Source organism: Aphidius gifuensis, unplaced genomic scaffold, assembly GCF_014905175.1.
Source record: "Aphidius gifuensis isolate YNYX2018 unplaced genomic scaffold, ASM1490517v1 Contig18, whole genome shotgun sequence".
NCBI classification, from domain to species: domain Eukaryota; kingdom Metazoa; phylum Arthropoda; class Insecta; order Hymenoptera; family Braconidae; genus Aphidius; species Aphidius gifuensis.
Genome location: NW_025220582.1, coordinates 20,408 through 32,173, shown reverse-complemented (window position 1 = coordinate 32,173; position 11,766 = coordinate 20,408). Strand labels below are relative to the sequence as shown.

General features: G+C 29.7%; 2 protein-coding genes and 2 long non-coding RNA genes across 5 annotated transcripts; 2 read left to right on the top strand and 2 right to left on the bottom strand.

Annotated features, from left to right (window-relative positions):
• Positions 1 to 211: 211 nt before the first annotated feature.
• LOC122860025 lies at positions 212 to 1,301 on the bottom strand. The gene is made up of 3 exons (XR_006374413.1): positions 1,223 to 1,301; positions 988 to 1,141; positions 212 to 910 (listed from the first exon to the last, which is right to left on the bottom strand). It is a non-coding gene; the product is annotated as an uncharacterized LOC122860025 (long non-coding RNA).
• Positions 1,302 to 1,356: 55 nt separating this feature from the next.
• On the top strand, positions 1,357 to 2,256 carry LOC122860024. The gene is made up of 3 exons (XR_006374412.1): positions 1,357 to 1,716; positions 1,798 to 1,947; positions 2,028 to 2,256. It is a non-coding gene; the product is annotated as an uncharacterized LOC122860024 (long non-coding RNA).
• Positions 2,257 to 3,803: 1,547 nt separating this feature from the next.
• On the top strand, positions 3,804 to 5,482 carry LOC122860022 (39S ribosomal protein L2, mitochondrial-like). Its single transcript, XM_044163664.1, is given in 3 exon segments — positions 3,804 to 4,202; positions 4,337 to 4,895; positions 4,897 to 5,482. Coding segments are annotated over 3 exon segments (990 nt in total). The 5' UTR covers positions 3,804 to 3,973; the 3' UTR covers positions 5,099 to 5,482.
• On the bottom strand, positions 5,211 to 10,192 carry LOC122860023 (sideroflexin-1-like). 2 transcript variants are annotated; one of them, XM_044163666.1, is made up of 4 exons: positions 8,889 to 10,192; positions 8,456 to 8,627; positions 5,874 to 6,262; positions 5,211 to 5,798 (listed from the first exon to the last, which is right to left on the bottom strand). In XM_044163666.1, exons 1-4 carry the CDS (start codon positions 8,944 to 8,946, stop codon positions 5,554 to 5,556), a joined length of 864 nt encoding a protein of 287 aa, XP_044019601.1. In that variant the 5' UTR covers positions 8,947 to 10,192; the 3' UTR covers positions 5,211 to 5,553. The 2 variants fall into 2 exon arrangements, with proteins under 2 accessions (XP_044019601.1, XP_044019600.1); XM_044163665.1 differs by having other exon boundaries at positions 8,456 to 8,632; positions 8,889 to 10,191.
• Positions 10,193 to 11,766: the final 1,574 nt, after the last annotated feature.

Sequence of the window (11,766 nt, the reverse complement as noted above, 5' to 3'; positions counted from 1 at the left end):
TCGCACAAGGTTCAAACATGGCCGACTTTTAGGCGCGCATTATTTGAACCATATTTAGAGCTTACATCTGGTCTATAACAGAAACAGTATATAACAAGAAGTTAACACTTAATTTTTTTCAATTAATAATTAATTAAATATTCTGAAAAATTGACAAAGTTAGCAGACAGTTTAATATAAATAGTTGTAAAAAAGTGAAACAAAAGTTACTCGAAAAATATAATTTTTTCTTTTTTAATATAAGAATAACATAATCGAATACAATTTTTTATCCGACAACAAAATATATTTTTCTGGCTTCAGTAGGCTTTTACCTGTCGCATACTATAAATAAGTAAATAAAATAACTCAATTAAAAGTTTTTAAAATGGACAATTTTTCGAATACATTAAGAAGCTTGTTAAACTTGTTTTTAATTTTTTCTCGTTGTCTTTCTGTATCCTTTTTTCTTATTCAAATCGTAATTCACAGTCTAAACTAATATTTATTTTCTTTAAGCTTTCTACTTCCTAGTTTAAACTCGAAATTTCTTGGTGATTAAGACGATGTTGATTTTAAAGCATGAAATTAAATTGAATAACTCCTTTATTATATTTTTTCATTATTTTTGCTTGTAATTCATCAGCAAGAATTGATGAAAAACTGTTGAAAGTGTCAGGATAAATATTATGAGTAAAAATTGATACTAAATGATCCTCATCCAAGTTTACTAGTGGCAATTCAATCTGCTGCTCATCACTTGGTAAAGATTTGGTATTATTAGACTTTGGTAACTTGAATAAACTCTTTTTGTTGTCAGTGGTATATTCATCTATAATTACATCAAGCAATGGTCTGGTAAAAGATTTACCTAAGTTTATTGTTGACAACTGCTTTAGTGATTCAAATGAAGTCCAACTAACATCATGTACTAAAAAAAAAATAACTATTAATATTTTTTTATCAAGACAACTTTAATATAAGTTAAAATTCAATGTTTATTCTTACACACGTTACTTTTATTTTGGTGGATTTTACTCGAATAATCTATCAAAACATCACCAAACAAAGTTGGTACTGCATTTAGTTTTAATTTTTTTTGAGCCATCCTGACGATGTTGTTCATATTGAGATTCATCATAATGGATCTTCATAAATATATCTGTAAATATCAATATTTTTTAACTAGTAAATTAATAAATTTGATCAGAAAAACAAAAATTATGTGAAGAAATAAACTTACATGACATAACCTTGAGCATGGAATTGAGAATTTTATCACTTTTGTCGTTGTTTCTGTTTCTAGTTTTTAGTCGGTATTATTGCAAAACGAAAAAAAAGTATTAAAGGCACCCCATGTCGTATATACATCGATGTGAACCCCAGTGAACCCCAGCTCGACAGCATAAAAATGAGCTCTCTTGTCATTGCTTGTCATCAAGGTCTGTAGATTAATAGACGGCTGGGATCAGGTCGTCGCATGACTCAGTGCGCATGCGCGGTCAGCCTCGTTTGGTGCTATTCCTCACTACTAATGTTCACCACATAATGTAAACAAACAGTGTATGGCATGTCAAAAAAATTTCCATTTGAAAATTTAATCATTTATTTATTGAATAAATATTGTACGTCAATGTTGTGCGATCGGTTGCTTTCCCCAGAAGTTCAGATCGTCGTCGAAAATGATCAACTGGTGCTGGTATGAGTCAAATAAAACCAAGCTCAAGGTTATGTGATGTAAGTTTATTTCTTCACATAATTTTCTTTTTTCTGATCTAAATTATTAGTTTACTAGTTAAAAAAAATTGGTATTCACAGATATATTTATGAAAATCCATTATGATGAATCCCAATATGAACAACATCGTCAGGATGGCTCAAAAAAAATTAAAACCAAATGCAGTACCAACTTTGTTTGGTGATGTTTTGATAGATTATTTGAGTAAAATCCACCAAAATAAAAGTAACGTGAGTAAGAATAAACATTGAATTTTAACTTATATTAAAGTTGTCTTGATAAAAAAATATTAATAGTTATTTTTTTTTAGTACATGATGTTAGTTGGACTTCATTTGAATCACTAAAGCAGTTGTCAACAATAAACTTAGGTAAATCTGATGTGCAAATACCGGTATTTTATTTTTTGAAATTCAGTGAAATTTTCGATACCAATACTGTATTTACAACTATAGAGATGTTACTCATGGTATTGAAAAATAAAAAATATATGAACATAACTTGATTTTATTGTATAAATAAAAATAAATACATACGAAGTTATAGATGATAAATAAATTCAATAAATAAATTCAGTAAATAAATTATATAGCAAAATTAAAATATAAAAAAAAAAAATATTTGTCCTTAAAAAAATAAGGTTTTTTTAAATAAAAAAAGTTAGTATTATTGGAAGAAGTATTTATATTAATAAATTTTCATTACACTTAAAAAGTTTCTTTGTTATTATATCGGCTTTTAAAATAATAATGTCAATGTCAATGTGGAATGTGCAATATAATAAAAACAGCTGAGCAATTGACATTTGACAATAAAACAAAATATCAAATATGGCCGCTATTAATGACCAGTGCCACAGTTGATAATGTAGGAACGATATGGAAAAAAAAAAAAATTTTTGGTATAAAACAGAAAATACCGTATTTTCACCTATATAGTTGTAAAAATACCGTATCGAAAATTTTACTCGTATTTTACGGTATTTACATGGAAAAATCGGTAAAAGGCATATTGGTATGGTATTTCAATTTGATACCAAATACCGTATTTTACCGTATTTAATACCGGTAAAATACCAAATACCGTATCAGTCAACATCACTAACTGGATTTCACATAGAAAAGCTCTACAAACGCCACCATCGAAAAAAAAAACGCCCTAATAAGAACTCTGCACCCGTATTCAGAGGATGTTCTCATTAGGGCGTTTTTTTTCCGATGGTGGCGTTTGTGGAGCTTTCCTATGTGAAATCTATATAAAAAAAATTTTGTCAAGCTCCATCAGCGGAAAAAAAAAGCCCTAATGAGAACATCCTCCCGCAGTCCAATTCACAGGGCATTACAATTTAGGGCTTTTTTCCTCCACTGGCGGCGCTTGTAGAGCTTTTGTATGTGAAATCTGGTGAAATCTATATAAAAAAAATTTTACAAGCGCCATCGCCGGCAAAAAAAAGCCCTAAATTGTAAAAAATTTGCCCTGTGAATACGGGTGCTGAATACGGGTGCAGTTCATGGTGGAAGTACTACAGGTATGGCAGTAGTCCATGCTTTTTTCGTCGCGTTCTGCGCAGCCTTATTTTTTCAACCAATCAACAACGCGCCATCGAGCTGTTTTGCTTTTCTTTCTAACACGTCTCTATTATAAGAGCCTCTCTCTAACATACTGTTTTGACAACTATTTTTTATATTGTTGTAAATACTAATAAATGGAGCATGTTTATAAAAAATCAGAAAAATAAAAAAACCAAGACAGTTTAACAAATAAATTATAATATTTTCATTATTGTTGTTTTTTTTATGCCACAAACAATGGAGGTTGTGTTGTATTTATTATACTTGGATTTATTTATTTAATATAAATAATTAATTTGTATTTTTGATGTATGTGAATCATTATAAAATATACCAAATCTAGTTGAATAAATATGATAACTTTTGAAAAATTTAAAAAAAACTTGAAAATTTTCTTAACAAATTTGTATCGCGCGCGCATAAAGTCTTCCATTTTTGTGGCGAGAAGGCGACGTTTTGATTGGTCGATTCACAACGGCCAAACCAGGCTGCGCACTGCCATACCTGTAGTATTTCTACCATGGGTGCAGTTGACTTTAAAGTATGATACGCATTATACGTATGATTGTACGATACACCAAAAATCGTCGAGTTACCCATCACTAATGTACATATAACTTAACTCGACCAAATTAGATAAACAATATTTATTAAATACAATATTACAATTAAAGATAATATAAAAGATGGTAATTCAAATTGGCCGAGTGATCGGAAAAAATTTAACTTTTTTAAGTGCATCAGCATCAGCATGTCAATTGCAACAAAATCGTTTAACACAATCTTGGCGACTTATTGAAAAACCAAAACCAGGAGTTGATGGTAAAAGTTATCGTAGAATTGTACATTTTACAGATGAATATACAGTTAAGCCTTTGCAGGTTACAAATCTTGCTGGTCGTGATCCAGTTACCGGTAAGTTAGTTCTATATATTTATTTATTTTATCAGTAATTTATCAACTCGACCTATTATCTTCAACAAGTATAATATGAAATAATTCTACTCAAATTATTCACAAAAATATAACATATACAATTTATAAAACAGGTAGAGTGGTAGCAAAGGGAATTGGAGGAGGCATAAAACACAAATATCACTGGATTCATTGGATCAGAGATGGACCAACTGATCCCAATGAGCCGCCAAAAGAAGAAAAAGTACTCGACATATTTCAAGATGGTTGTCGAACATCGTATGTTGCTCTCGTTGGTCATGGTACTCAATTAAAATACATACTTGCAACTGAAAATATGAAACCAGGTCAAATAATAAAAACATCAAAAGCAATACCGCGTATGCCAGTTAGAGCATTTGAGGGGGATTGTTATCCACTTGGTGCCTTACCTATTGGCACAACAGTTCACTGTGTAGAAAAATATCCAGGTTTTGGTGGTATGCTAATACATGCTGCTGGCACATGTGGCACAATTGTCAGAAAAGATGGTTTTGATCGTGTTATTGTACGAATGCCGAGTAAAAAATTATTTAGTCTTCACAAAACTTGTCTGTCCTGTGTCGGACGTTTATCAAATATCGAACATGGAAATACACCAATTGGCAGTGCTCAAAGAAATCGTGAACTTGGTAATAGACCAAGAAGTGGTCTTGCAAAGAAAAAGTGGTAGACATGGTAGAAAAATTTATCCATTACCTCCAGTTAGAGCTTTTGATGTCAACGGAAAAGAGTATTCTAAAGAACCAATCTTTATGTGGGACTCTGAATTTAATACCAACGAAGATGCTATCAGAAAACCTCTCACAGTCTATCAAGGCCATAAAGCATTGCACAAAAATATTGAGTCTGATTGAAGTAAGATTCTCGGCCAATATTAATATTCATTTTAATTGTATTTTCAAGATGAAGAAAATGTAAACATCTTCAGAATATTAAATAAATTACATAATAAATAAAATGTTATCGTACGAGTGCGTTTTATTTATTGTCATAACTTTTATTGTATTGAGCACACATTATATTATCATTATTATTACGATATACGGCTCAACCGCATCACACTAGTTATAATTTTATTTTATAATATATGCAGAAAAAAATTCTTCAAAATTTTTGTCGAGATTCAACAAATAGGTACATAAATTTGTTACAATAAAAAGCAATATGATAATTTAATGTCAACCGTTATTGAAAAAAATTAAAAACTTGAATAAATAAAAATCTTTTGTTATAAATAACTTGAGTAAATATTAATTTTTTTTCTTACAGAGAAAAATATTCAATTTATGAGAGAAAAAATATACACATATTATAGCCCCTTATTATAAACAAGAATTTTAGCATTTCTATCACAGGCGTGTATTTTTTCTTTTACGTCAGGTTCTAGATTATCAATTGATATTGGTACTTGTTGGGCAAATAATGCACAGCATAAGGGAGTCGCAAATGTCAGACAAATGCCACATACAGCTAACTGTATTGGAGCTGCTGCCCATTTAGCTCCGACAAGTAGCTTTCGACGATCCAAAAAATTCATCAATACTGGTGCCAGTGCTGAAAAATTATTCTGGTAAATTAAATTTCATGCTAATGTGATTTTAGTGATTATATTAAATTTATTTGACGTACTCATACTGGGTGCTGACATGAGAATTCTTGAAAGTATAACTGATGATATTGCTTCTTTTGCTGCTTTACGACTTTTACCAACGTATTCACCTTTTTCATTTTGTAAATCGATACCATATTTTAATTCTGTAATTCTCATTAATGGTATATTAACACAGTTTGCAGCAGCAACGGCTGCCAATGGTACAAGACGTCCAGCTAATGGTGATGCTCGTTTAGCAAGACGATTCAATGTTAATGCTGTTATTACAGCACCACCGACGGCACCAACATAACTCTGTGCAAGTGTCTCCACTGGTATTGGACTTGACCCACTTCGGTTAGTGTAATTAACGACTGCATTAAAAGATTGGTTAAACCACTGCCAAAATATAACAGCTGGTGTTGACCTGTATAAAATTATATCTATTAGCGGAGGCCAAGGAATTTTTATTTTTTGTTTTTTTTTTTTTTTTTAAATCTAATTTTAATGAATTACTTTTACTGATGAAAGAATTTTACTACTCATGAATTTTTAATGCGGCAAACTAAAAATTCAGCCTTTTTTACTTCATTCATTCATTGATTTAGAAAAAAATATATAAGTATATATTTCTTATAAAAGTATAAACAATTGTTTTTGAGTTAGAGCAACTTAAATTGAGTTAAAAAATATAAAATATAATCTCAAGAGATAGAATTTATAAGTAAAAACATTTTCGAATAATCGTCATACGGATGAATATCAGGTTTGAAAGCTTTGAATTTTTCTTTTTCATTGGAAATTTATCTGTAATAATTCACTAAAACGACTTTCAAAATATATAGGTACTTGAAAAAAAAGGAAAATTTTTAGTCCCTGCTCATGCTTATGTATATGGCTTTTTCAGTCTAGTAAAGCCTGATCGGTCAAATGATAGATGTCTGTTATTATTAATTGGAATATTTTTGAAAGGCTATTCGAATACTGTATCAGTAAAGTTTGAACTGACCCTGTAATCGCTAGTTTTTAAATTATTTAGTAGAATTTATAATGTAGTTAATTCAAGATATTATTAAATGAGGCAAAATTTGTATTTTTATAAAATTTCTAGAATCAATTTTTTTCCATGTCTCCGGGAAAAAATCCAAAAAATACCCGATTTAATTATATCTGTTAACACATGCACACAGATCTTCGAACTTACCCAGCCATCGTAGCATTGGATTTTATATATACCGCTGAGAATCTTTAAAAATACCCGAGAGAAAATTTCGAAGATACCTGAAGATACTCTGTTTGGTCATATATGTGCAGACAAGCACAGATTTTGTCAGATGTTCAAAGATACCCAGCGATCTTAACCTTATACTTTACATACTGCTGATTACCTTCAAAAGTATGCAAAGACTTAAAGGCCTGCGAATGTCTTCAAAGATAAAACCAATTAGGGTATCGGTGGGTATCTTCAGGATTTTTTCCTGAGTTGTAAACTTGTAACAACCCAAAACAACACATTAATAGAAAAAAATAAAGCTCTTATAAATTTGGTCGATTTATATGATATTTGGTTTTTGTGAGATAACTTTTAAACCTGTGAACCTGCAATTCGGGTTCATGTAGTTACGCCTTTATTATTTCGTTCTTTTTTCCAAAAACAGCGTGATTCTTTCCTAATAGGCTTCAAATCTCGACTAGAAATTATCTAATTAATTTGAATAAGGTTCCAAATAACGACGCTCCATGAGTATATATAGATTCTAGGATAATTTAAATTGTTGTAATTCATGGGAACTTAATAGTGAATCGATATTTGTCTTTTTTGACTACATTATGTATGAATAGCCCCTCAGATTATTCACTCATTTACACACAAAATGAAATTACATATACATATATATTTTATTATATGATTATATAACTTATAAGTGAAAAATCAAAAATAATTCCATGTATTTCATGGGATTTTCCGTAATTGAATTTTAGAATTTAGATTTCTCTATTTTTTCAATCAGAAGATGTCATTCGATTGCGTGGATTTTTAAAAAGATTTCCTAGACTACAAGAAAGATTTCATATGATTTCCGCCAAAGCATACAATTATATAAAAGATTTCCTCAATAAAGAGCCCCTCAAAATATAGTAAAATAAAATTCACGACAAAAAAAAGTAAAACTGCTGTGAACAAACAAAAATGTAAAATTTGTGAAAGTAATTTTGTGTTTTGCTTTTTAAAATAATTTTATTGTAAATTTAAAATTTATAGATAACAAAAACACAGCTTTATCGCGAGTTTTTTTTTAATTGGTAATTTTTACTTTTTTTTTGTCTTTGAATTCCTCTTTGGCTTGAAGAAAACTAACTTTTACTATTTTTTTAAAAATTTTACTTTTTATTTTTCTTCTCAAATTTTAACGTTTTTAATCGTGTCGTTCTGTTTTGGAAGACGACAAAATATATTTTATAGAAATCTATAAAGTAATTATTGTTGTTGAAACGTATAGTATAGATTATTCTTAATTCACGTAATAAACTTATCCATCGATAATAAGACTCATGAACGGAGTCAAGGTAACACTCGTAAAATATTTTAAAGAATTTTTATTTTTTATGGCAAACTTACTTGTAAAAGGTCATCATGCAGCCAGTAATAATCATGTTCATGGGTACTTGAGCACTCATACGACCAATCAATAACATTTTCTCACCCGTATCAGGATGATAAGCACTATCGTAAAGATATTTATTTGACCATAGTTCATCTTCAGTGATTTTAAGACCATCCAATGATTTTTCTTTTCTTGAAACAAATCACAATATTTATAATATTATAATACAATGTTTATTTTTGAAATAAATTTCTTTTATATAATTTCTTAAAAATGACTTGTAATTTTACAGTGTAGATCGATGACCCTGGCATAAATTGGCTACTTGAATTATGTTAAATTACAATAATTTAAAATGTTAATTATTTCTGGAAAAGTTTTTGTTAATATACTTAATTTTTTTGTATGAAATTATTTTAAATAATGTTTTGATGAATCTTTTATTACCTGTATTGTGTGATGATTTCTCGTGCACGTTCCAGCTGTTCATTTGATGCAAATGCATTTATTGGATTTGTAAGATTGAAAAAATGTTTTGCTCTTCCAATGTATGTACTTTGATTCCATCTTGGTTTTTCAATATCAATTTTTTCGTAGTTTGATATAGACATTTGTTAAAAACTTCAAATTAAAACACTATTTTTAAATTTTATCAATTTTAATCACGATTTGATTTTAGTTATACGTTTTTGTAATTCAAATTTGTATTTCGTTAGTTATTTTAGCCCATTTACTTATATTTTTTTGAGTTATATATAATTAAATAGAAATAAGCAATAATGTCGGTTTCAAGTCAACGTCATTCAGCAAATAATAACGCTTTGCTTGTTATTTGTATTATCACTCAAGCTGTCACACGTTAACTGAGTTATAAATTTATTTTGAATTACAGAAATATTGTTTAAACATAAAGATAAGGGGATAGTACTTTTTTTTTTGTATATTATAGCTGTTCAATAACCGCACTCGTCTCGCACTCAGATCGATTTGGCCCGCGATAACCGTTGCGCATGTGTATTTTAACTACTATTATGCTTATTTTTGTTTTTATTATAAATGTTTTTTGCATGTAAATGTAAAACTGGCTCTTACGCGTATACATATGAATTTACTACATTATTTTAACAATCCTTATAAAATGCCGTAGCTTAGTTTTATAATAAAATTTCATAAGACAAAATTTCAAATTATAAAAAAAAATGCTTTTGATATCAAAATCAAATCTACATTATTAAAGAAAAGTTTAATAAGTTACTTGAACATGAGCAAAATTTTTTGTGTGATTTTAAAAGATTATTTGATAAATAATCATCATATAGCAAAGAAATTGGTCCTTAAAAGATGAACTTATTTTTTTCTATGGTTTCCCAGAGCCTCTGGAAAAGAGTGTATACATTCTGGTTGAGATTTCTGGATATCCAGGTGTATCATATTTGGATAAGTTTGGATATCCAGTAAATATGCAGATTTTATTGAGGAAATTTTGTCTTATCCAAGATATGTCCAGCGAATACCCTACAAGTTCGTTCCACTGGAGGTCCTAGAGATATCCTGCAGGTTCTATCCACTTGCATGGAGTTTAACACCTCCATGTCCACTTGATATATAGTCCGGACTCCGGATATATTTGAATTCAATCCGATATTTGAATATCTGGGAAAAAAATTTTCTGGAAATGTCTGACTCACGGCGATACGGATCCAGCCTGATCTGAAAAACACCTCCATGCTATGGACTATAAAAGCCGGCCTATACTGGGTTAACGTACAACGCTAGCAAAATTTTCGGGGCGTGGCCTAAATCCAGCTCCTATGCTTTAACACAGGAAATATTCATGCTTGACAACCCCAAATAAATAAAAAAAAATATTTTCAATTAGTTTTTTATGTATGAAATCAATCATTATTTATATATATTTTGATCAGTATAATTATTTTATAGCATAAAGAATTATTTTTCCATAAAAAAAAATTTTATAATCGTATTTAAAAAAAAAACACTGAATTGTGTTTATTATGTTGTCAGATTGATGGTGATAAACAGTGAAAAACCTGATGAAATTCCATTTTTTTGTGGATAGTTTTTATAATTACAAAAATCTAATATGCCCCTTTAATAATATTGGTATCAAAAAAAACTTGATATTTTTTTTTATAATTCAGTAGTTTTTGGGAAATCTGTCATTCCATTTGACCACATTTGTTTATGTTCCAAATTATTTAGTCACACTTGCTCCCATAAGAGCCATGTATAACCTCTCTAAAACAGGCCTACTTTAATAATTAATATAAAAAAAACGAATATTATTACCTATAATTCTAAGGGCATATTAAGATTCGTTATTATTTTATTTATCTAATCTCAAAATTTCAGAACATTCTCATTCCATCAAGTTTACTAGCGTTGTACGTTAAGCGGTGTCTCCACGCTATAGAAATCTCATGCAAGTTCTTGCAACAAGATCTTGCACTGTCTTGCACGAAAAAATGGAACATGTCCCATTGGCTGCAATAAGGGTGCCCCTTTTTCGGTTTTCAAAAGTGAACACAGCCGCAGTCCAATTCACAAGGCAAATTTTTTACAATTTAGGGCTTTTTTTTGCCGGTGATGGCGCTTGTCAAATTTTTTTTATATAGATTTCACATACAAAAGCTCTACAAGCGCCGCCAGTAGAGGAAAAAGTAAATTAGTAATGCCCTGTAATTAGGACTGCGGTTTTGTAATCGCAGTCAATCAACTTTATGGTATAGTACAGTATAGTATAGTATAGAAGCGAAACGTTTGACTATACCAAAACAAAAGCCCTAAACGAGCCACTTTTTAGATGTGTACGCTTTTATGTGTTTACTTTTGGCTGTGTTTTCAGGACATGAAGCGGCAAGATTACGATATCCGAGACACCCCATTTTTTTGTTGGTTTCTTAAAGGAAATTTTCTCAGGATTACGGGAAAAATACGGAAAAAATTCCTACGAATGCGCAAAGTGGTTAAAAATTGAGTTTAATATGAAAAATACGGCTATTTATCGGTTATGTAAACATACTTTGTAAAATATAATTATTTCTATAGAAATCTAATAACGGCATTCGATGAAACTCGTCCAGTTAAAGAAAAAAGTCGAAATAAAAATTTCAATATCTCGAATAATGCGATAATTTAAAAATTTCGATATATTGATTTTTTTGAATTTCAATAATGGAATTCGATAGAACTCGTCGAGGAGAAAAAAAAATCCCATATAAAAACTTCGATATCTCGAATAGTTTTTAGATTATTGACTAAGTGAAATATTTTGGCTTGTAAAAATATGTAGGTATTGTTTGTT

Bases quoted from the DNA above. Each gene is read 5' to 3' on its own strand.
- LOC122860023 (XM_044163665.1), bottom strand. From the start codon at position 9,052: ATGTCTATATCAAACTACGAAAAAATTGATATTGAAAAACCAAGATGG. The intron at 8,633-8,888 runs GTAATAAAAGAT...ATTTGTTTCAAG, and splicing joins GAAATCATCACACAATACAG to AAAAGAAAAATCATTGGATG. The intron at 6,263-8,455 runs GTAAGTTTGCCA...AATTTTATACAG, and splicing joins TGCATGATGACCTTTTACAA to GTCAACACCAGCTGTTATAT.